The sequence below is a fragment of the Palaemon carinicauda genome, chromosome 35 (assembly GCF_036898095.1).
Source record: "Palaemon carinicauda isolate YSFRI2023 chromosome 35, ASM3689809v2, whole genome shotgun sequence".
NCBI lineage: Eukaryota > Metazoa > Arthropoda > Malacostraca > Decapoda > Palaemonidae > Palaemon > Palaemon carinicauda.
The window spans coordinates 67400723-67423222 of NC_090759.1; the positions used below are offsets into that span (position 1 = coordinate 67400723).

The 22500-nt window shown below is 45.2% G+C and overlaps 1 protein-coding gene across 6 annotated transcripts in view; it reads left to right on the top strand.

The window, feature by feature from the left end:
* The window catches only part of LOC137627835 (uncharacterized), a 102028-nt gene that overhangs the window by 41752 nt on the left and 37776 nt on the right, over window positions 1–22500 (top strand). For 4 of the 6 annotated variants that reach the window (XM_068359236.1, XM_068359238.1, XM_068359235.1 and 1 more), the window contains exons 6-9: window positions 6363–6586; window positions 7972–8424; window positions 8834–9046; window positions 10027–10620. In XM_068359236.1, coding sequence (XP_068215337.1) covers window positions 6363–6586; window positions 7972–8424; window positions 8834–9046; window positions 10027–10545 — 1409 coding nt within the window. In that variant the 3' untranslated portion in view covers window positions 10546–10620. Of the gene's footprint in view, window positions 1–6362; window positions 6587–7971; window positions 8425–8833; window positions 9047–10026; window positions 10621–22500 lie in introns of those variants that run through there. The other 2 variants (XM_068359239.1, XM_068359240.1) reach the window with 2 other exon arrangements.

A 22500-nucleotide genomic window follows, 5' to 3' on the forward strand; every position in this document is an offset into this window, starting at 1 on the left:
TGACCCTAGGCTGAAGTGTAGTATCTTCTTAGGCCTAGGATGGCGTGGCGCTGGAACTCTGTTTCTCCCTTGTTGAGAGGAGGTGGCACTGCTGCCATCCCCTTAACTGTATTGGCACACCCTAGGCTGGAGAATAGATGATTTTCCTGCTGCCTTGGATGGCGCCGATACTGAAATAGTTTCTTTAAGGTGTTTAGGTCTGGCAAATTTGCCAGCTCCTACCACACCTCATATAGGACCCTTTTTCCTCTCCCTCTTTTCTTTTATGAGAACGGTATCCTGCAACCTTACCGATGCCGGTGGGTTGCCGGTGCCGGCCAGACTCCCTCCCCACTGCCGTTGTCCAGCTGCCGGCGGCTATGACAGCTGCATGCAGCCATGACAACTGCCGGCGACTATATGTCTTTCATCTGTCGGCAGCTATGATGGCTGTCGGCGGGGTTGCATACTGCTGGTAGCCATGCCAATTGCCGGCAGCCATGATGGCTGGGAATGGGAAGTCCCTTCTGTCTCTAAAGTTTTTCAGTTCTCCCTTGAACTGCTAGCCACAAGTTCTGTTGCCGGAGTACTGCCAGCCAGACCGGCACAGATAGGTACTGACTCAGCCGGCAGTATGCCGACTGTACTAGTACTGCTGGAGACTAGCCTGCCGGCGACTGTGTGTCTTTCATCTGTCGGCAGCTATGACGGCTGCCGGCGGCGATGCATACTGCTGGTAGCCATGCCAATTGCCGGCAGCCATGACGGCTGTCGGCGGCTGCCGGCAGCCATGACGGCTGTCGGCGGCTGCCGGCAGCCATGATGGCTGGGAATGGGAAGTCCCTTCTGTCTCTAAAGTTTTTCAGTTCTCCCTTGAACTGCTAGCCACAAGTTCTGTTGCCGGAGTACTGCCAGCCAGACCGGCACAGATAGGTACTGACTCAGCCGGCAGTATGCCGACTGTACTAGTACTGCTGGAGACCAGCCTGCCGGCGACTGTGTGTCTTTCATCTGTCGGCAGCTATGACGGCTGCCGGCGGCGATGCATACTGCTGGTAGCCATGCCAATTGCTGGCAGCCATGACGGCTGTCGGCGGCTGCCGGCAGCCATGATGGCTGGGAATGGGAAGTCCCTTCTGTCTCTAAAGTTTTTCAGTTCTCCCTTGAACTGCTAGCCACAAGTTTTGTTGCCGGAGTACTGCCAGCCAGACCGGCACAGATAGGTACTGACTCAGCCGGCAGTATGCCGACTGTACTAGTACTGCTGGAGACTAGCCTGCCGGCGACTGTGTGTCTTTCTTCTGTCGGCAGCTATGACGGCTGCCGGCGGCGATGCATACTGCTGGTAGCCATGCCAATTGCCGACAGCCATGACGGCTGTCGCCGGCTGGCGGCTGCCGGAAGCCATGATGGCTGGGAATGGGAAGTCCCTTCTGTCTCTAAGGTTTTTCAGTTCTCCCTTGAACTGCTAGCCACAAGTTCTGTTGCCGGAGTACTGCCAGCCAGACCGGCACAGATAGTTACTGACTCAGCCGGCAGTATGCCGACTTTACTAGTACTGCTGGAGACTAGCCTGCCGGCGACTATGTGTCTTTCATCTGTTGGCAGCTATGACGGCTGCCGGCGGCGATGCATACTGCTGGTAGCCATGCCAATTTCCGGCAGCCATGACGGCTGTCGGCGGCTGCCGGCAGCCATGATGGCTGGGAATGGGAAGTCCCTTCTGTCTCTAAGGTTTTTCAGTTCTCCCTTGAACTGCTAGCCACAAGTTCTGTTGCCGGAGTACTGCCAGCCAGACCGGCACAGACAGGTACTGACTCAGCCGGCAGTATGCCGACTGTACTAGTACTGCTGGAGACTAGCCTGCCGGCAGTGTGTCGGCGGGACCTTGCCGGCAATAGTACTGTGGCTGGATGGAAGCCTGAATGTTACATTCTCCCCTTCCATTTGAACCTTATTTCTGGAGAAAGGCAGTAAAATTAGACTGTACAGCCTTAATTACTATATACATACACAGTAATAGGTAGCCTTCACTCCATGCTATCTCTCTCTCTTTTAGCTATCATGCTGGATGTGCCGGCAAGAACTAGCTATGCCGGAACATGCCGGCTGATCTACAGTATATGTTTATACAGGTAATCAGTATATTTGCAGTATAGGGTATACTGCAGATAGAAAACTACTGTATATATTATGCTAGTAGTTTTTTCCAATATATCTTGGGTATCCCTACCCAGGTATTTGCTGAGCCCAATCCTATATTGAAAGAATATAACTTCAATATTCTGATTAGAAATCAGTTTTTTAGATTACCTTACAATATTAGATATTTAAAGGGCTGGAGTGTTACACTCCTTACCCTTAAAGGGTAGAACCCTTTTCTTGAGTCTCCCTGATCAGAAAACTCTCTGATTTAATTTTTTAAGGGAGGACACAGCAAATAGGTTAGGTGGGATACACAAATTTATGTCTTATAGTCCAGTTGGCGTCATGCCAGCTGGACTGTGCCATCACTTGCTTGCCACAAAGGCAGCATGATGGCTGAACTACTTTATATAAAATTATACAGTAGCCAGTAATTTGCAACATAGCATATACTGCAAATAGAAAACTATGGTATGATTATACAGTAGTTGTTTCCAACATATCTTGGGTACCCTTGGCGAGCTTCTGCTGGTACCGCTCCTATATTGAAAGAATAGTATTTCTTCAATATTCTGATTGAATCAGTCATCCTTACCCCACAGTGTTAGAAATAAAAAGGGACAGTGACTTGTACACTTTTCTACCCCTAGGCGTTAGAACCCTTTTAGTTGGAGTTACCTTGGTAGAGGAATCTCCCTATAGCTAACACTGAGGGGAGTTAACAGCAGTTGCTTACATGGGATACACAAGTATGTGTCTCCTACTATCCCTTTATAGCTTACTGTCCTAAGCTACTTTGTTAAAAAAAATGACTTCTACATATTGATTATCAGTGTGGTAATCAATTATATACTCATTTTGTTCTTCTTTCTTTAAAGGCATTTGTTGACCGAATGCCCCAATTATAACAACTTGCGGAATAGATATTTGTTTGAGGCTCGAGGTGAGGGTGGCAGGTTCATCCTTGCCAAGATTCTTGAAAATGATGTGTCCTACCATGCAAGTGGCATTTTTAGATTTATTTCAGAAGCAGGTCTTCTGAAAAATATTTAACTTTTATGACATTCAATTCTTATGATTTATCAACCGCCATTTTGGGTAGTCTCACCTTACATTCCTCATTCGCACAGATACGGTAATGACTCTTTTCACTCATAATGAAAAACAGCAAAAAAAAGCTAAGAGAAAACAAAATACAACGATCGCCAAAACCCCAAATCAGAGTACTTCACCAAAAAAGCAGACTGGTACACCGAGCAGGGAAAGCGAAGAAAAACTCTTAATGGCGGACCAACGTGTTATCGATCCGGCCGGCAGAGATGAACTGAAGAACAGAAAACGGGAATGATTCCTCCTACCACCCTTTAACGGGTGTTACCACCCAACCACCACAAGGCGGTTGCCTAGTTTTAGAAAAATTCTGCCGAAATAGAGATAATTAGCTATGTATATATAACTGCCAGGTAAGTATTCACAAAACTTTGTTTTATCATAAAAACTCCATATTTTAATTGAATATTCTTTAATTTTTTATTTTATTTCATTTTTTATTTTTGTATACATAAATTAAATGTTACCGGCGTCAATGACCTTAGATGTCAGGATGCCTGAAAACTTTAAGTCATTCATTCATTCATTACAGGAGGAACACCAGATGACTTGTGCTGCAGTCTTCTGCAAGATCAAGAGTAAGGGTTTATACAGTCATAGTACTTGCAGGTTTCATGCCCCCTGCAATATTATTTCCGAATCACTACATTATTGGGACCCGCAATTTTTATTTAATAAGTATTGCATTGTTCATGGCCCTCCCAATGCTGTTGCCAACTATTAAAAATCAAATTCTTCATGTTGGGTAAATAATTATCAAATATTTTTTTTTCTTCTCCTTGGCTGCGAAGCAAGAAACTGCAATTAATGAGGCTCAACTGTGGTCCCATTTTCTCTCGGCACCTTTCGCTTCGTAGTCGGTGCAATGCTATAGGTCGGAACATTTTATTTTTTTTCTCAGAGGTTGTTGGACTAAAGACTGTTCTACCCCTTTCCGAATGATTATGCAGCCAATCTGTTTCGACCAACCTTCAATTCTCCCTTGGCCTTTCTGTTTGCAGTCTGCTTTGTATCAGGCAAGAATTGAACAGTTTTATCCAATATCTTCTTGTATAATTTAATCATTATTGTTACCTCCTATTCATAAAAAGAGAACTAAAAATCTCCATTCCTACCTCCATGTAACATGGATAGTCAGGCTAGATAAATTATCCTAAGGTAATGGTTATTAATATGGAATTTTCATACTAGAATTAATATTGATAATACTTACCTAGAAAATTTAGCTAGTCCCACTAGCCTTCCCCACTTCATTATTACTCTACTGCCAAGAGAGTTATGTGAACTCTTGTTCCAGCCGTCGGTCTTGCCAATGACAGGACAGAATAGCAGATATCAGGGTTGCCAATGTGGTAAAAATTTGGTGAGGTGGTTGGGATTCAGGGCTCGCTAGATTATCCTGGTAAGTATTATTAATATCAATTTTAGTGTGAAAATTCCATACCTCGGGATGCAAATGGACACCCTATTAGGCAAGGAGTACCTTATGAACCGCTGTGTCAGTCTTCAGACTGTGACTTGACCCTTAAGACAGTTTTCCTATCTCACTCCGGCCTCTGCCAAGAGTCAGCAAGTTGCATGTTCTTTCATATGACATTGTCCATTCAAGGGGATGGTGGCAAGTAACTCTCAACATTGCTCCTGAGTTCATTGCCAAAACTCAGAATCCGGTTGTAGCGGACTCTAGGTTTGGCCCCATCCAGATTTTGAGTCCGTCATGTAACTGATGATACTGATCAACTTTTACTATATCTTGTGAGAGCACTGAGGCAGTATGTCAAACGAAATACCAGAGCTCGCCTGCACATCAAACGATTTTGTAAGCATGGGCAGGGTCAAGAGGAGAGTCACGAAGAATGCAACCTCGGCTTGGATTTGCCAGGTCAACAAACGAGCATAGAATCCTGACTCTCCTCAATGAGATCGTAGACCCAGAGCTTACAATATTAGGGGCGTTAGTATGCCCCTAGCATTCAAAAGGAACTTAGCGCAGGTCCTTAAAGCTGGTGTCTGAAAGTGTCGGAACACCTTCACGGCCCACTACTGTACCAGCAAGACATAACCCACAGGAACCTGGATACATTCTCCATAGGTCCTCTGGTGGCAGTACAACAAGGGGTGTAAGCTACCCTAGCTCCCTTACAGGACAAGAAACAGTGAGTTAAGGGCAGAAGTTACCCGGTGTTAGTGTGGGATGAATGGATGGAATGACGGGCCCTTTCTTCCTACATCTTCCCCTCTCTCGGGGACACAGCATCTGCAGGACTGCAATCTGGCCTACCTCCTACTGCAGTTAACAACTATTTCCCTTGTGTAGCCTGAAATATGTGATATGTATATCCCTGTCCTCTCTGTGAGGGGGAGTCTGGCAATGTCTAGGTTAAGTGAGAAGAGTATTTCCCACTCCAGTATCCTTACTTGGTCAAGTCATCCATAGTTTTCACTCTTTTACCACAATTGCCCAGGCTGTCAACTTTAGCTTAATAAACAGAATTGACAAGGTGTAAGGGTACCAATCTCGCACTTGCACAAGCTCAAAGTCTTAACCCAGATCAAGTCCCAGCTAGTTGGTTTTGTACTTACACCCACTTTTTGTATGTGTGTAAGAACAAATGACAAATTTGGAATTAATTTGTATTTTCCTTACTGTACAAACCTGTGCTCTGTACTCGTACTTGGCCCGGCATCACCTATCCCCCTGCAAGTCTTGTCTGCAATCAAAAGAGATGTAATACACGGGGTGCGTGTGTGAGCAAGGTGGCTGGTCTACCCCCTGCCTGAGTAGCGACGGGGTGTTACACCTTATGTAAAAAGTTTATGACAAGTTTCCTGCTATGCTGGAATAATATATCCATAGTAAAGAGCTCAGGTTTTTATAGTAAGAAAAAGTACAAATGACTTATAAAATTTTCATGGTTTTGGAGATATAGGTATATTTATTCACTTATTGAAGTCCCATAGTGTACCTTAATGCATTGCATCAAAGTTGTCTTTTCAGAAGCTAAAAGCTTTGTATAATTATTGTTCTTATAACACAGAAATATTGTACTATGCATAGTTGTGAAGAATACCCTCAGTTATTGGTGTTCAAATTTGTATTTGTATTTTTTCTTTCGTTGTAAAAACAGGCGAGGGAATGCCCATAGAAAATATGGCTTATGATATCAAGACAGAAGAAGTGACAGTCAAGGAGGAGGAAATCGATGATGAACCAACCAAAGAGGAGGCAGGAAGTGCTCACAGTGAAGGAAATGCCATTAAGTTGGAGGATTACTCTGTCTATCAGATGTTGGACGATGAAGACAAAATGTTAGAAGATGAAATTAACTTCAATAATGATACTGAGCAACTAGCAAGTGACAGCATGTTGAGATTATGAACATTAAATTGAAATTATCCTTTCTTCTTATGTAATTAAAAACCTTTTGTCCTTTAGATAGGAGAAAACTTCAATTTAGACTAGAGCAGTCATTCAGTAGGTAACTAAGTAGATGCGGTAGGTAGCGACATATGTGAGCGGCAGTCTACTACCTATCTGCCTGAGTCGGGTCACATTTGACTCTGGCCAAATGTGTTGCTTCATTTTTCACCGGCACTTGTAATTTTTTTTCATATGTTAGTTTTGGGGGTTTACGATGCTGTATGGTTCCCAGTAAATTTCCTGTAAATCTAATATGGCCGCTGTATCGATATGCGAGGCACGGACGCAGTGTGTACAGCCTAGGTTGAAATCCCACAGGTTCAGGTTCATAGCACCTCCGATGCAGAATTAGTTGGCTAACTGATGACACATCGCCCGCTAAGAACCAGTGCTGATACTGAAGACCATACCTACCTGGGGGTTTGTTTCTTGTCCGTCAATTATTTGTTCCTACACAAATATAAACCATTGTCTGTTAATAGGAGTAAGACTGTGCTATTTAAACTTTTAACTAGGTACAATAATCCCTCGAGTATTGCAAATGTTACAATTCATACGCTCTGGAAGTCTACAGTATTACTTACATTTAAAAAGCTTAGCTATTTTATCTCAAAATTTTAGCTTTTATAAATTCTACCAACTGATTTGCTCGCCTTTATCCTCACTTGCTAACATCGTCATCTCCGCTAGATCTTCACCGTTAATGAATCCTAATGGCCATCGATCAGATAATTTATGTTGTCGGTAGTCATATCGGCGAAGCTATCTGTACCAAGCAATGTCGGCAGCCTCACTACCTTATCAACTGCTGAGTGCTGGATTTTGTTATAAGAGAATCCTTTGTAATCGTTGACTGCTACTGGCCACAATTTCCAACTGCAAACGTTGAGGGCTTGTTTCTTCATCTCATTTATGGGATTGAATCATTTGGATACACATTTTGATGGCTTGACCACGTCAATATTCGTATCATTTGCGTCTATAGACTTAACCTGGTGCAGCAGGGAGACATAAAGTGCCTCAAAACACGAATAACTAGTGTTGTCGCTGAACTATTGATGTCATGTAATTTTCAGCGGTAATAATTCTCTTTGTATGCCCCGTAAAACAAGTCGATCGTGAGGATTAAAATGAAGAGCTTTTTCAGCAAGAAGAGTTTGGCTTTGGGGATGAAGCACAAGTGAAACCAATTTGAACTCAGTATTTTCGTTATTCATGCTTTTGGTTATTCCTCCAATGTACTAGCAGTAGGATCATACTTTTTATGGCCCTTGGCTTTAACTTAAAGGTTAAGTGTTTAATTTTGTATAACACAGGAGCATCAGGAAGAGGTTGAACTGGAGTCAGAAGAAGCCCCGCAACCATTGATGGAATCAGTCGAGGTGGTAGACAAAGAGGACACAGTTGGTGCGGTGCAGTCTCGTCACATCACCCTACCCAAGAAGGTGGAAAGGGACCTTGGCGAATGGCTCCAGAATCATCCATACCTGTACGACCGTGGAGCACCCGAATACAAAAATATCGCCAAGAAGAAACGGACAATTACCGAGAAGGCCCGCTCAATGACCCCACCACTGACCTACAAAGAGCTTACATGGTGGCTGCGCACAAAGAGAACAAGATTCGGTCAGATCCTTACCAAAATGGACAGGAGTGATGCAGAATGGACACAGCTTACTGCTATGGAGAAATGGATCTACAATCTATTCTCCTTCATGGAGAAACATATTCAGCGTCAGCAGCCAACCAGGACCCTTGGCCTGCACCAGGTATGTGATAGTTACTTGATACTCAATAGCCCCCATAGTCAATGTTAGACCTTGTGCACCAAGTGCTCCGTAGTCCCCAATTGAACCCATGGTTGACAAAGATGTTGAAATTACCAGTGTACATTGTGTTAGGTCCAACATGCTGTATGGGGCAATTGTCATGTTTTGCTTTACATGTTATCGGCATATCCATACCAATCGGGTAAATAATTAGAATTATAAAGGTTGACAGCTTTATTAGTGCCCAATCGCATAAAGTAGTTTAAATTACAAACTGTCATCACAGTACAAAACATATATGTAAAGACCAATCAACATTAATGTACTGTAATTAAAATGAATTATACTAAAGGAAACAAATGAGACATGCCATGTATAAATCATAATAATTAACAATTTTACCCCCCAGAGGGTAGCTACTGCAGCCCAGCCACCAACTCCGCTACCTCGTGAGCCAGTGGCAGGGCCCTCCAGCGTCTACCATGTGCCTCGCGGTGAGGACATCTCTTCAGACAAAGAGGTGGTTGACCTTCCCCGTGAACTGGGTGCCACGGAGCGCAAGCACATCAGGGTGGTTAGGAGTTCCAATATCAACACCAACGAGAGGACGTTTTTTGACAAGGTGAGAGAAATAATACACTAGTTTTCATATTGAGGAAGGACAGCAAATGAAGATTGCAAAAAAGGGATTTTGACGAAAGAAAAATCTATTTCTGGGCGAGAAAAATATGCAAATGTTCATAAAAAGATGTGCTATAAAGGAGTGACGTCACTGGCGTGGGTGGTAGTTGTGTTGATCGGCACCTCGCTGTGGCAGGGATTTTGAAGAGGAGATATCTAAATGGTGCGAGACCTCTGGTTGTGAATTATCACGCCCCAGTATTATATCGACACCTTATATAGGTGAGCGAGCTGGGTTCAACCTGGCATTCCTATGCAATTTTTTCTCTGGTAATATATAGCAGTTATATACCTTAAAAATGGTGCTAAAGGAGCATTTCACTGGGCGGCACAGCTCGGAGCCCAGAAATATCTATGTTAACGGGTAATGACAGTGTATTTGTGACCAAATGCGTTTGATATTATTGTAATCAAATGACATCACTTCAAAAATTAACTTGGTTATACATTGTTAATGATCAAAATACAAAATTGCATGGAGATTGGCAAATACATTATGACTATGTTAAGGGAAAATATGAACATGTTAAGTAAAAATTACTCTACTGCACACCAAGTATAAAAAATGATTCACCCTGAATTGAAATAACATATAACCACATTAGTAATATATAATATTGAATGCAGAAGGCTATATACCAGTATGTCTGCATATCGGTGTATGTCTGTATAGTATTGTCTTGTATTGACAGGACATTGTATGTTTGTATAGTATAGTTTTGAAAGGATGTTGTATGTATGTATAGCATTATATGGACATAAGATATAGTACCTACCCTGCAGCAGACACCTGCACCAGTCAGTTCCTAGGGGTATACAGTTGAGCAGAATCAGCAGTGTCTGTAGGAGAAGCAAGACAAGTTAATGTGTAATGTATGACATTGGTTATGTCACTAACATGTATCTTACTTCCATTCCTAGATGGTGGACCTGCATGGGAATGCCTCCAACACCTTCATCCAACAGGTGCGTGGGACCCACGATGCGGACACAGCGTTTTGGAAGGGCAGTGTGACGGACGGGCTGGCACATCTGCTACGGCCTGTACCAAAGGACAAAGCTCACATCATCTCCTTGGAGTTGGTGGCGCTAACAGCCAGACTTGTGTCTCATCATTCTAATCAGTCTCAGTGCCTAGCCCCCACACTTGCTGTTCCTACCACTGCACCTGTTGCCCCTGTTGCAACTGCCACACACGCTGTGGCACTGCCTGCTGCAACACCCCACCCTTTGCAAGGGGGAGCATCAGAAGCTATGTCGTCAGCCATTGGGGCATATACAAGGGAGCAGTGGGCTCTGCTTCAGCGCATGCTACAGCACCCACCAACTTCCAGTTACCAGTCCTCCACACCCATGTACCCAGGATTCCATGATGTCTCCATGTCAAGCTTCGTAACTTTGCCGCTGTCCCCACCGCCTCAGGATAGTGACCATATATAGTATTTTAACTCTCACCCTCCTTGCCTCTGTCCCTATGTCCTACACTTTTGTTAATTAATAAATTCATAACATTTACCTATGTGTGTGTGCTCACTTATGTATACAGTATAGTTACAATCAATAGAATGAATATGGTTGGACATGTCTACAATGAGGATTACATGAATATCGTAACAAAATAAGAAACTTGAAAGGATATAAAGATGCCAAAGTAATGCAACATAAGTGCAATGATTGTCGCATTAGGAATAACTTTTAATAGTATCACTTGTGAGATGCTTGGGGATGTCCACCAATGCCAAATCTAGTCGCCATTGGCCAGAGATGATGTCAGGGTCTTGGGTTCCTCGCCATTGCCATCGGTTAGGGGTGGTGACCTGGCATGCAGCATGTTGTGGAGGACATAGGCTGCCATGACAACAACTTCACCATGCTGGAGTATGAGCTATATGACAGTGTGCACTACACTTAACCTATGGGGAATATAAATGGATACAATTGACGTTACTTTTGGCTGTGTTAACTTGGTTTCATATGTTAACAATTAGATTTATAGCATAATTAGTGTGGCCTTGAGTGATGGAGGGGGAGGGAGTGGTTTGGGAAGTGTGACAGGATGCAGGCATTGTGGTTTAGGTTGCCTGTTTGCCAAGATCGTGTAGGCATTCTCCACCTCTCAATGTTCCTTGATGGGGAAGTTGTTGTAGATCCTCTCATCGTGCTTGAATCCTCAGTTCAGGTATGGCTTCATTAGCAATGGGTGAAGTGCAAAGGCATCGTCCCCAAACATGAAGTACTCTATTGGTGTCTGGTTTGGGTGTAAGGTCAATTGTTCAGCTGATGAGAGTTTGGCATGGGCTGTATCTATCAGTCTTGCAAAGTGGGTATGGGCAAAGATGCCACCTTTGGACTCGTCCCCAACAGCCCCCTCATCCACATACAGAAACTTGTAGTCTTCATCCACAACAGCCAGAAGCACCACAGAGAAGAACAGTTTGTAATTGAAGTATGTACAGTGGTGGGACCCTCGTTACACTGGGTTCTTGATCCTTATGTGTCCTGTTGATGGCTCCTACAGGGTGGAGGATCTGCCAACGCTCCTCGAAGCCTTTTGCCAAGTCCTTCCGTTCTAGTGGGGTTGAAGGGAGCCACGTAAACTTCACCGTATGCTTCTATGATGGCCCTCCACGTCTCGGGTACTAACATGCAAATGGTGCTGCTTCCCACACAAAAGTCATAGCCCAGACTCTTGTAATAGTCACCCGTAGCAAGGTACCATAAGATGATGGCGACACGTAGACCACCCTACAGGGGTTCCTTCAGGATAGTTGTCTTCCCAATCTGTGGCCTGACTCGCTCGACCATCTTGAATAGTTGCTCGTCAATCCTCGGGTTACGGCGATGTAATTACAGGACACCTCATACAGCTCCTGTGGAAAGTTATCTTAATGTCCATAGAGTACATCTCATGCTCAGTACGGCCTTACCCAGTACACACGTGCTTTGGCCTTCTGTCCACGCTCCTTCTTTTAGTAGTATACAGCTGCCATAAAAAGAGAGTCTAGGTTCAGGATCTGCTGCATCATGGCAGGGTTGTCTCTGATGAGACAGGGTGCCGCTTACACTGCTGTAGGGTCATTGTTGGTTTGGTGGATGTGATTCCAGGGTCCCTGTCGCTGGGGTTTCTCTTGGATTTGGTTCAGTGCATCCCTTTATATCACACCTGGCACTTAATGTTCTGTCAGTCGTTCCATCTATCGTCAGTCGGTTTACAAGCGTCCGATGGCAGTGTGCATGCCACCCGTTGAGATACTACCGCTAGAGAGTTATGGGGTCTTTTGACTGGCCAGACAGTACTACATTGGATCCTCCTCTCTGGTTACGGTTCATTTTCCCTTTGCCTACATACACACTGAATAGTCTGGCATATTCTTTACATATTCTCCTCTATCCTCATACACCTGACAACACAGATTACCAAACAATTCTTCATCACCCAAGGGGTTACTGCACTGTAATTGTTCAGTGCCACTTTCCTCTTGGTAAGGGTAGAAGAGACTCTTTAGCTATGGTAAGCAGCTCTTCTAGGAGAAGGACACTCCAAAATCAAACCACTGTTCTCTAGTCTTGGGTAGTGCCATAGCCTCTGTACCATGGCCTTTCACTGTCTTGGGTTAGAGTTCTCTTGCTTGAGGGTACACTCGAGCACACTCTCCTATCTTATTTCTCTTCCTCTTGTTTTGTTAAAGTTTTCATAGTTTATATAGGAGATATTTATTGTTGTTACTCTTCTTAGAATATTTTATTTTCCTTTTTTCCTTTCCGCACTGAGCTATTTTCCCTGTTGGAGCCCCTGGGCTTATAGCATACTGCTTTTCCAACTAGGGTTGTAGCTTAGTAAGTAATAATAATAATAATAATACAGTACAATGTCGCCTACATTTTGCAATGCATACGATCATTGTTTCCCATCGTTGCAGCACGTTTCCACCATTCATCTTGTCAGTTGGCTGACATTCGTGTATATATACATATGTATGTATATTTGTGTATACTGTATATATGGTAGTAGGACAGAATGCCTAATGACATAATGCCTAATGCCAGAATGTCTAAGGACAAAATGCCTAATTCCTCAACACGTACAAAATGCCTAACAGACATAATGTCTAAAGGACAAAATGCCTAATGGGCAATAGGCCTTCCAGACAAAATGATCTAATTTAGCATTTTTAAATATATCATTCGAGATTAGTAAAGATCTTACAGTTAGAACCCATATAACGAATAATGACAATGATTTCATAATTAAACAAACACATCCTTTGGTTTTGTTCCTCCAGAGGATGTGGCTGATCTTTTTCACAAACTTTTTACTTCAGTGGACCACTAAACTGAAGATATTCTGAGTGAATTCTTTGAATATTTTAAAATTACATAGCTCGGAATAGTTCAGAGAAGTTGACGAAGTTCAAATGTGGAATGTGCATCATAGAATAGAATCAAATTTTCCGTAAAACCACGAAATCTCTAGAAGAATGGCACCATACTTTTAACAAGAGTGTTTAAATAAGAATTGTAACAAGGACCCAACATATCAATTCTATAAGTTATTAACCAATATAAAAGGTTACAGAAAAGGCAGAGTATGTGACACCGGAGAGATTGGGAGACTGGGTTACTAGAGTGATAGGAGGAGGGTCTAGACAGAGGGAGGAAAGGAAAGGGGTGGGACGGGGGTGTGTATGCATTCGAATTGCTTCACCTATTTACCCGATTCACGTGACTTGGGCTTTATTATGACAAGAGTAAATGCCTTAATTAATGAGATTTGCCGGTGGATTAAAGTATAAAAAATTTTGAGTAGGGGTATCGATTGCTGTGTCAAAGTACCATTCTGATCAAGTATTTAGTATGGGAGATATTTACGAAAAACACACTATATTTTGCCTGAAATGCATAGTAGTTCTCTTTTTTATCACTTTTTAGATGTTTTGTCCATTAGCCATTTTGTATGTTAGGCATTTTGTCCATTAGGCATTATGTCTGTTAGCCATTTTGTCCGAGTTGAAGCATTAAGCATTTTGTCCTTAGGCATTCTGTCCTTAGGCATTATGTCATTAGGCATTCTGTCTGCTCACGGTATATGTATATATATATATATATATATATATATATATATATATATATATATATATATGTGTGTGTGTGTGTGTTGTGTGTGTGAGTGTATATATATATATATATATATATATATATATATATATATATATATATATATATATATATATATATATATATATATATATATATATATATATGCGTAAAAATCACAGGAAAACGTGATGCTCAGATGCAGAAGAACCACAGGACTCTGGAGAAGTATCACGAAACGAGTCAGGACTTAATTGTATATTTCGTATTTTCATTTTCCCTGTGGTTCTTCTGCATATATATATATATATATATATATATATATATATATATATATATATATATATATATTTGTTCCAACACGAATACTTACCTCGAATTACTTCCTTAGGAGGGTCACTTGGTGACCTCTTTCTCGACCATTTTTGGCGCCGATATCCCTCACCCCGTACTCCATACAGGCCTACCCCCGCCGCCACAGAATGCGCCCCGAGGGCAGGATTAGGTCAGGTCACTGCCTCTCTGGGCGATTCTCCTCATTCAGTCCTTGGTCGTGAGATGCTCAACATCTCACTCCCAGTCTCTTATACTCGATCCTTTGTGCGCATTTAGTGTTCCACGTGTTCCCACTGTGGGGACTTGTGTTTTTTCGCAGTGTACCTCCCAAGTGTTCCTGTGCGTTCACTTTTCAACCGTGTCCTTACCCGGTGTTTAATTCATTTCCTTAGTGCTTGTGTCGTGCGTTGTGTGCGTTATGGAACGGTATTCCTTGATTTTCTTCAAGGAATTGATAGCTGAAAGGAAAACTTTTTACAAGAAATCATTCTTCCTCCCCTTATCCTCGGTGTTGCCGTGTAGGGGCAGCTTATGTTCCTCTTCAACCACGTGTCAGGACTACTGGTCCTGGAACGTAGTGCAGTGAGTGCACTTCGGCACTAAAAGGAAGAATACATCCAAGAGGCTCGTAGGAAGACGAGCCTCTCCTCGCCAACTTAATTCCCGATGCCTCGTCGAATAGAGATTCTTATACAGCCATCTTCCCCTACCCAGGGTAGGGGACGAGGTAAGTCAGTTGCGGGGAAGTGCCCATTGCTCTTCCCCAAGAGTTTGAGTGGGTGCGGTATAGCACCAAGAGGAAGTGGGCGACGAAGGGTTCGCCTAAGAAGACTAGCGCCGGGCGTCCCGCCGGGCTGAGCTTCCCTTCCACCCTCTCCTACCCAGAGTAGGAGACGAGGTTGGTTTATTGTGTAGAAGTTAACTCTTAAGAAGTAGTTCGAGGTAAGTACTACTTTCGGGAGTGTGTGGGGAGACGGAGTCCTGGTGCAAGCAGGCCACGTCTCCTCTGATGACCCCATGTGGGGGAAAATGTCTCTAATTCTTCTCCAGTCTCTTAGCGTATTTTTCAGTCTCTTCTGCAGCCGAGGGCCTCGCCGAGAAGGAGCCTCCCAGGTCTGTCTTGCAGCGTCCCCCGGACCGACAACCCAGGGTTTTTTCTCACCACGAAGGCCATCCTCTAGACGCAGATATAACCCTCGCAGGGAGAAATGCGAGAAGGCCTCTTCAGGCAGGCGTAAGACCGCGAAGCCTCCGGTTCACCCCGCCAACGGGTGTAACCGAGCTTCTTTACGGGCAGCCTGGCCGAATCAGCACAGCTGGTTCGGCCCTCGGACTTACAAGGAACGGTTCCCTCCGTCGGGTCAGCCCACAGGGATCCGCGTCCGCGTCCCCCAGCCCGCCCGCAGGTGTAACCGGGCCTCTTTACGGGCAGCCTGGCCGAATCAGCACAGCTGGTTCGGCTCTCGGACTTAAAAGGAACGGTCCCTTCCGTCGGGTCAGCCCACGGGGATCCGAGTCCGCGTCCCTCAGCCCGCCCGCAGGTGTAAGCGGGCTTATTTACGGGCAGCCTGGCCGAGTCAGCACAGCTGGTTCGGCTCTCGGACTTAAATGGAACGGTCCCCTCCGTCGGGTCAGCCCACGGGGATCCGAGTCCGCGTCCCTCAGCCCGCCCGCAGGTGTAAGCGGGCTTATTTACGGGCAGCCTGGCCGAGTCAGCACAGCTGGTTCGGCCCTCGGACTTAAAAGGAACGGTCCCCTCCGTCGGGTCAGCCCACGGGGATCCGAGTCCGCGTCCCTCAGCCCGCCCGCAGGTGTAAGCGGGCTTATTTACGGACAGCCTGGCCGAGTCAGCACAGCTGGTTCGGCCCTCGGACTTAAAAGGAACGGTTCCCTCCGTTGGGTCAGCCCACGAGGATCCGCGTCCGCGTCCCCCGGAGAGAATACACGAACAGTAGTCCTCGACGGTACGGCGTTGCCGGTTCTGACCCCGAACCTGGTGCGGAGCTCCCCGCCGGGGAAACCGGTACCACCGCAAGGGAGTGCCTGGTATTCCAGAACCGAAGCTCCCGGGGAGTGCCCGGTGACCTGGCACCTCGAGATCAAGCGGTAGGAAGGACTCCACAGGTAAGCGTAAGTCCCCGAAGCCTACGGTTAACCCCGCCCAGCGGGGGAAACGCGCTGCTGGTCGGGCGGCCTGGCCGAACCAGCCCGGCTGGTGCGGCCTTCGGGTCAGAAGGAATGGTTCCCGCTGTCGGGTCAGCCCACGGGAACCGCATCCTCGGCACCCAGAGCCTTGGGCCGACGGGAGTCCCCGCTGAACCAGCGTTGCTTGCAGTAACCCAGGCCCCCTGGTGCGGGCGTCCCCGCAGATGAAATCCAGGTCCTCGGCTGACAGAGAAGAGCGATCCCTGACGGAGGACTCCGTCTATAGGAGAGTGGTTAGCCTTTGCAGAATACACCACAGGTACCGGAACCTGCAACAACGGACGTAGTTTCCGGGAAGTCAAGCCTTTTTGAGGGTCAGCAGGTCATCCTTAGTCAAGGCGTTTTCAGACAGTAGAGCCTCTTCAGCCCCAGTCTGGTTCTCACCAGCAGGAGCCTCCATGATGGAGAAAATGTCGAGGGACTTAGTAAACCTCCCCTCTTGGCTGGACTGGTGGGCTTACTCTTTGGGAGGTGTGGAAGCCTCCTTTGACCCCGAGGACCCTGTCCAGCAAGGCCTTCAACCCTTAAGGATTATTGAACTATCAGTCTCTCACACTAACAGATAACTGGGTGTTCTGGAAGCGAGACACTGTTCTGGCGGTAGTGTCTTGGAAGGCACCAGACGGGGAAACGCGACCCATTCGCAGCTTTCCCTTGGGGGGAGAGTCTCTGTTTCCTCTGAAGGAACTAGAAACCATAATGGAGAAGGTCTTGAAATAGAAGGAGACTAACGTCCCCAGACCTACGACTCCTAGGAGACCACCCTATAGAGGTCTGTCTCGGATAGTGCCGCGACACCCCAAGCATCTACCAGCACTACGAGGAGAGAAGCCCCCCTCTTCCTCCTGGTCCGCAACGCCTCAGCCCCTCTGCAGGGGAGCTCCAGCGCCCTCTAGCTCCGTCAGGTCGGGTTACCCCGCCTCTAGGGGAGACAGGTCAGGCCGCCCCTCTAGAAGAAGATAAGAGTGGGAGGCCCCTATCCCCACCCAACCCTCGGGTTGGAGGGTAACTCAGGCGTCATTGGCAAGCATGGAGGGCTCAAGGAGCGGAACCTTGGACAGTGTCCTTACTAAAGAAGGGCTACGGACTTCCATTCCTAACAGAACCACCCACGATTTTTCCGGCCAACCGGATAGAATGGCTAGATCCCAAAGACCCGTTAAAGAGGACCGCCCTTCAAGAGGAGGTGTCATCCATGCTAGAGAAGGGTACCATGGAAGAAGTTCTTCTCCCAGGGGCAGGTGTCTACAGCCTCCTATTCTTGGCAGTAAAAGCGACCGGGGGGTGGAGACCGGTTATAGATCTGTCAGCTCTCAACAGGTTCGTCAAGATGACGGGCTTCTAAATGGACACGCAGAATTCAGTCCTGCTGTCCTTGAGGGAGAAAGACTGTAGGATACCATCGACCCCAAGGACGCATACTTCCAGATTCCGGTCCACACCTCGGGTCGGAAGTTCCCCCGGGTAAAATAGGGTTCCCAGCTCCTGCAATTCAGGATCCCCCCTTTTTTCTTTGGTCTGTCAACAACGCCCAAAGTGTTCGTGAGAGTCCACACGGCTGTCGCAGTGGGGGCGCACGAACGAGGCGTACGCCTTATCAGATACCTGGACGGCTGGTGGCTTCTTCCCGCCTCAAAGGTCCTCTTGGAGGGACAAGGGAGAAGTCTCCCCCAGTCTTTGCAAGGATCCGGGGAACTGAATCAACCCGAAGTAACCAAATCTATTCCCTTCCACCGGAATGAACTACTGGGGAATAACATTAGACTTTTTTCGGGGAGAATTTTTTCTCTTCGGAGAATAAGATATGAAACCTCTGGCTCATTAGTCAGCCGTTCCTGTCAGAACACCCCAGGAGGGCGGAAGACGGGCAGAGGCTGACAGGTCACCTGGTCTCTCTGGAGAACCTAGTTCCCCAAGGGAGGGTAAGGCTCAGTTCCGTCCAATGGAATCTCAGGAACCTCTGGTGACAGACGGATTCGCAGCAGGTGCTAATCCCAGTCATTCCAGACACGAGACCCTCCCTAGAATGGTGACATTGCCAGTCGAACTCACTCAGGGGGACGTCCTTCGGGACCGGCCCTCTCGAGTTACTACTGTTCACAGACGCCTCCAACCAGAGGTGGGGAGGCCTTCCCCCCGACGAAGCGGCACGAGAGACCTGGTTGGAAGGGGAGAGACAACTCCTCACAATGTCCTGGAGTTGGAAGTAGTCCAGAAGGCGTGCCTACACTTCGCAAGTCTGCTAAAGGGGAACACCGTGGCGTGGATGAGCGACAACACCACGGTAGTGGCATACATAAACAAGCAGGGTACTGTAATCGAAGGAGTTGTGCGATCTCACCATAGAGAATCTAGATTGAGTGGTAGGGAATCAAGTGGTGAGGTTAGCAAGGTTCATTCCCGGAAAGTAAAACGTTCTGGCCGACGACCTCAGCAGAATGGGCCACATAGTAGGGACAAAATGGTCCCTTCTCCCAGGAATAGCCAAGCTCAACATTCAACGCTGGGGTTCCCCGGTGGTTGACCGCCTTGCAACAACCTCAACGCCCAACTCCCAGTCTTTTGCTCCCCTGTACCAGACCCGAAAGCTTCCTTAGAAGACTCTTTCAGCACAAGTGGGACAATATGGATGTGTACGCCTTTTCCCCCTTTTCACGCTGATAAGACAAGTGCTCAGCAGAATAAAGGTGGCTCGAAACCTACAAATGACTTTGGTAGCGCTCTGGTGGCTAGGCAGGAAGAGTGGTTCGCGGACCTAAAAGACCTATCGAGTCAACCGCCGTGGCCTCTGTCCGTCAGGTCAGACCTTCTGCACCAGCCTCACTTTCTCAAGCTCCTCGGCAGGCCTCTCTCCCTACATCTTCACGACTGAAGACTAAGAGCTGCTCCTGAAGAAAGAAAGATATTCTTCCTCCACGGCTAAGAGAATGTCTCTATTCCTTAGAAGTCGCCACCCGCGGTCTTCCAAACAAAATGGACCTCCGTCGCGAAGTGGTGCGCTGAGAGGTTCATTAGACCTCTTAAGGCCTCTGTCCCAGACATGGCAGTTTTTCTGGTGTTTCTCAAGGACAAAGTGGAGAGGTCAATCCCAGCCATATAAAGGGGTTCGGGCTGCCTTAGGCCAAGTCTTCCTCCGGAAGGGCATCGTCCTGGGGGCCTCGAGACACATAGCGATGCTTGTCAAAGCTTCAAGCAGTCTTACCCCCCTCAGGCGGGAAAGGTGCCCCAGTGGGATTTAGGCAAGGTCCGGAAGATGATGTGGCGCTCCCACTTTGAACACTTGAAAGATATCGTGAACAAAGATCTCACCCTCAAGGCCGTCTTCTTGCTGGCCTTGGCGTCCGATAAGAGAGTGGGAAAGATACATGGTTTGTCATTCGACTTCTCTCACTCCAACCAGGTATCAGGAACCTCTTCATTTCCACAGGTGTTAAAAGGAAGCAAGTTCCCGAGAACACCATTTCCTGCTGGCTGAGACAAGGCATCGCTAGAACCTATGAAGAGGATAAGATGGCAGTGCCAGGCACTCCCCGGACCCATGACATCAGGGGTCTGAGCACCCCCTTGCCCTTTGAGAGAAACATGGTGGTGAGGCAGATCCTACAGACCGGTACTTGGTCGCACCAGTCAAACTTTAGTGCCCACTACCTCAAGGGTTATTCAAGGAAATCCTTGGACAGGTTCTCCATTGGGACAGTCATGGCCGCCTTCGGGCTGTGTAGCGGTAAGGCCAGAGGCTGTACCCAACGATGAACACATTCTTCGCGACTACATCCGGAGAAAATCGTCAGAAGAATTTTTAAGAGGTAAAATCTTAGGTAATAGCGTAAGGTGGCGCAGTTACCCTCACTCCCGTACTCTGATAGGCCCCCGCATTCCATAGCCCTCTAGGCCCTACGTGCCTAGTCAAGTGTCAGAATAGCACTCCCGCCTCCTAAAGTAGAAGTCTCCTAAGGAAGTAATTTGAGGTAAGTATTCGTGTTGGAACAAATAAAAAATTTTAAGTAATTTTTATTTTTCCTAACATACTTACCGAGAATTACTTCCGGGTAATGGCCCTCCCTTCCGTCCCCGAGTGCCATCCTTCCATTGCCAAGTTGGGCTATACGGCGGACTGAATGAGGAGAATCGCCAGAGAGGCAGTGACCTGACCTAATCCTGCCCTCGGGGTGCATTCTGTGGCGGCGGGGGTAGGCCTGTATGGAGTACGGGGTGAGGGATATCGGCGCCAAAAATGGTCGAGAAAGAGGTCACCAAGTGACCCTCCTAAGGAAGTAATTCTCGGTAAGTATGTTAGGAAAAATAAAAATTACCTAAAATTTTTTATATATATATATATATATATACATATACATATATATATATATATATATATATATATATATATATTTATATATATATATATATATATATATATATATATGTATATATATATATATATATATATATATATATATATATATATATATATATATATACACATATATATATATATATATATATATATATATATATATATATATATATATATATATATATATATATATATATATATATATATACATATATATATATATATATATATATATATATATATATATATATATATATATATACACACATATATATATATATATATATATTATATATATATATATATATTACATATAGTTTATCACAGACAAATTAATGCTTTTATACAAAGGCAAAACAATAAAGTAAATGCGCAGGAAGTAGGGCGGATATTGCCGACGTATGGCTTCATCTCCCTGATCCATGGGTTTTGTGGGAAGCAGTTCGAGCCGCTTTAATTTTTGCTTGGTTTGTGATGACCCAAGCACACGTGTGCTGAATCTGTTTCCATGTCAAGAAGGTGCACCGGGGAGAGGGGATGCAGAGTGAAAACCAGTATGGTGCGGTTACATCACCTGCCACTGTTACCCTTAACCCTGGATAGGTACGGTCCTCGGACACCCCTTTAAGGGTATACTCGGACGCGAACGACCCCGACGCCAAAAGAAATTCGTGAAAAATCAGTTTTTGCAGTAACCTCCTTTTTTCTTTTGCCAAAAAAAACTTCAATGAATGCTTAAAACAACTGTAAAGATAAATACTACTCATCTGCAGAAAAACTATTTATTATAAATATTTTAAAAAATTAAGTAGAAAAAAAAAGACCTGACATAAAAATTCATAAAAAAAAAGTTTATACATATATACACAAATCCTTTTAGGAATTGATTCTTGAATGTTTAGGACACATCTTGATGTATTTTGGATGAAGTCAGACCCATGGAGGTGAAGATCTGAAATGAGAAAAAAAGGGTAACTTTTTTTGGCCAAAAAAAAATTGTCCAAATTTCATGAATTTTTTTGGGTACCCAAATGAAATAGGAAGTGGCTAATTTTTTTAGGAAATAAACATATGTTATCCTAAAATAGAAATATGTAAAAAAATCTTCATTATTTTGTAAATTACATTCATATCAGGGGCCATATCTAAAGGTAATTTTTTGAGTACTTGGAAATTTCGTAAAAAAATACATATATTTAATATATAATATGATATTTATGCAGATAAATATATAACAAAATATCACAAATTCTATAGGGAACAAGAATATATATAGATAGGGCAGCTTACGCTTCGGATATGTCCACAAAATGGCCGCCAACCACACTTGACTCAGACTCCCTAATCTGCCACTTGAAATGTAGGAAGGGTATGTCAATTTCAAGGTGTTATTTACTAATCTAATT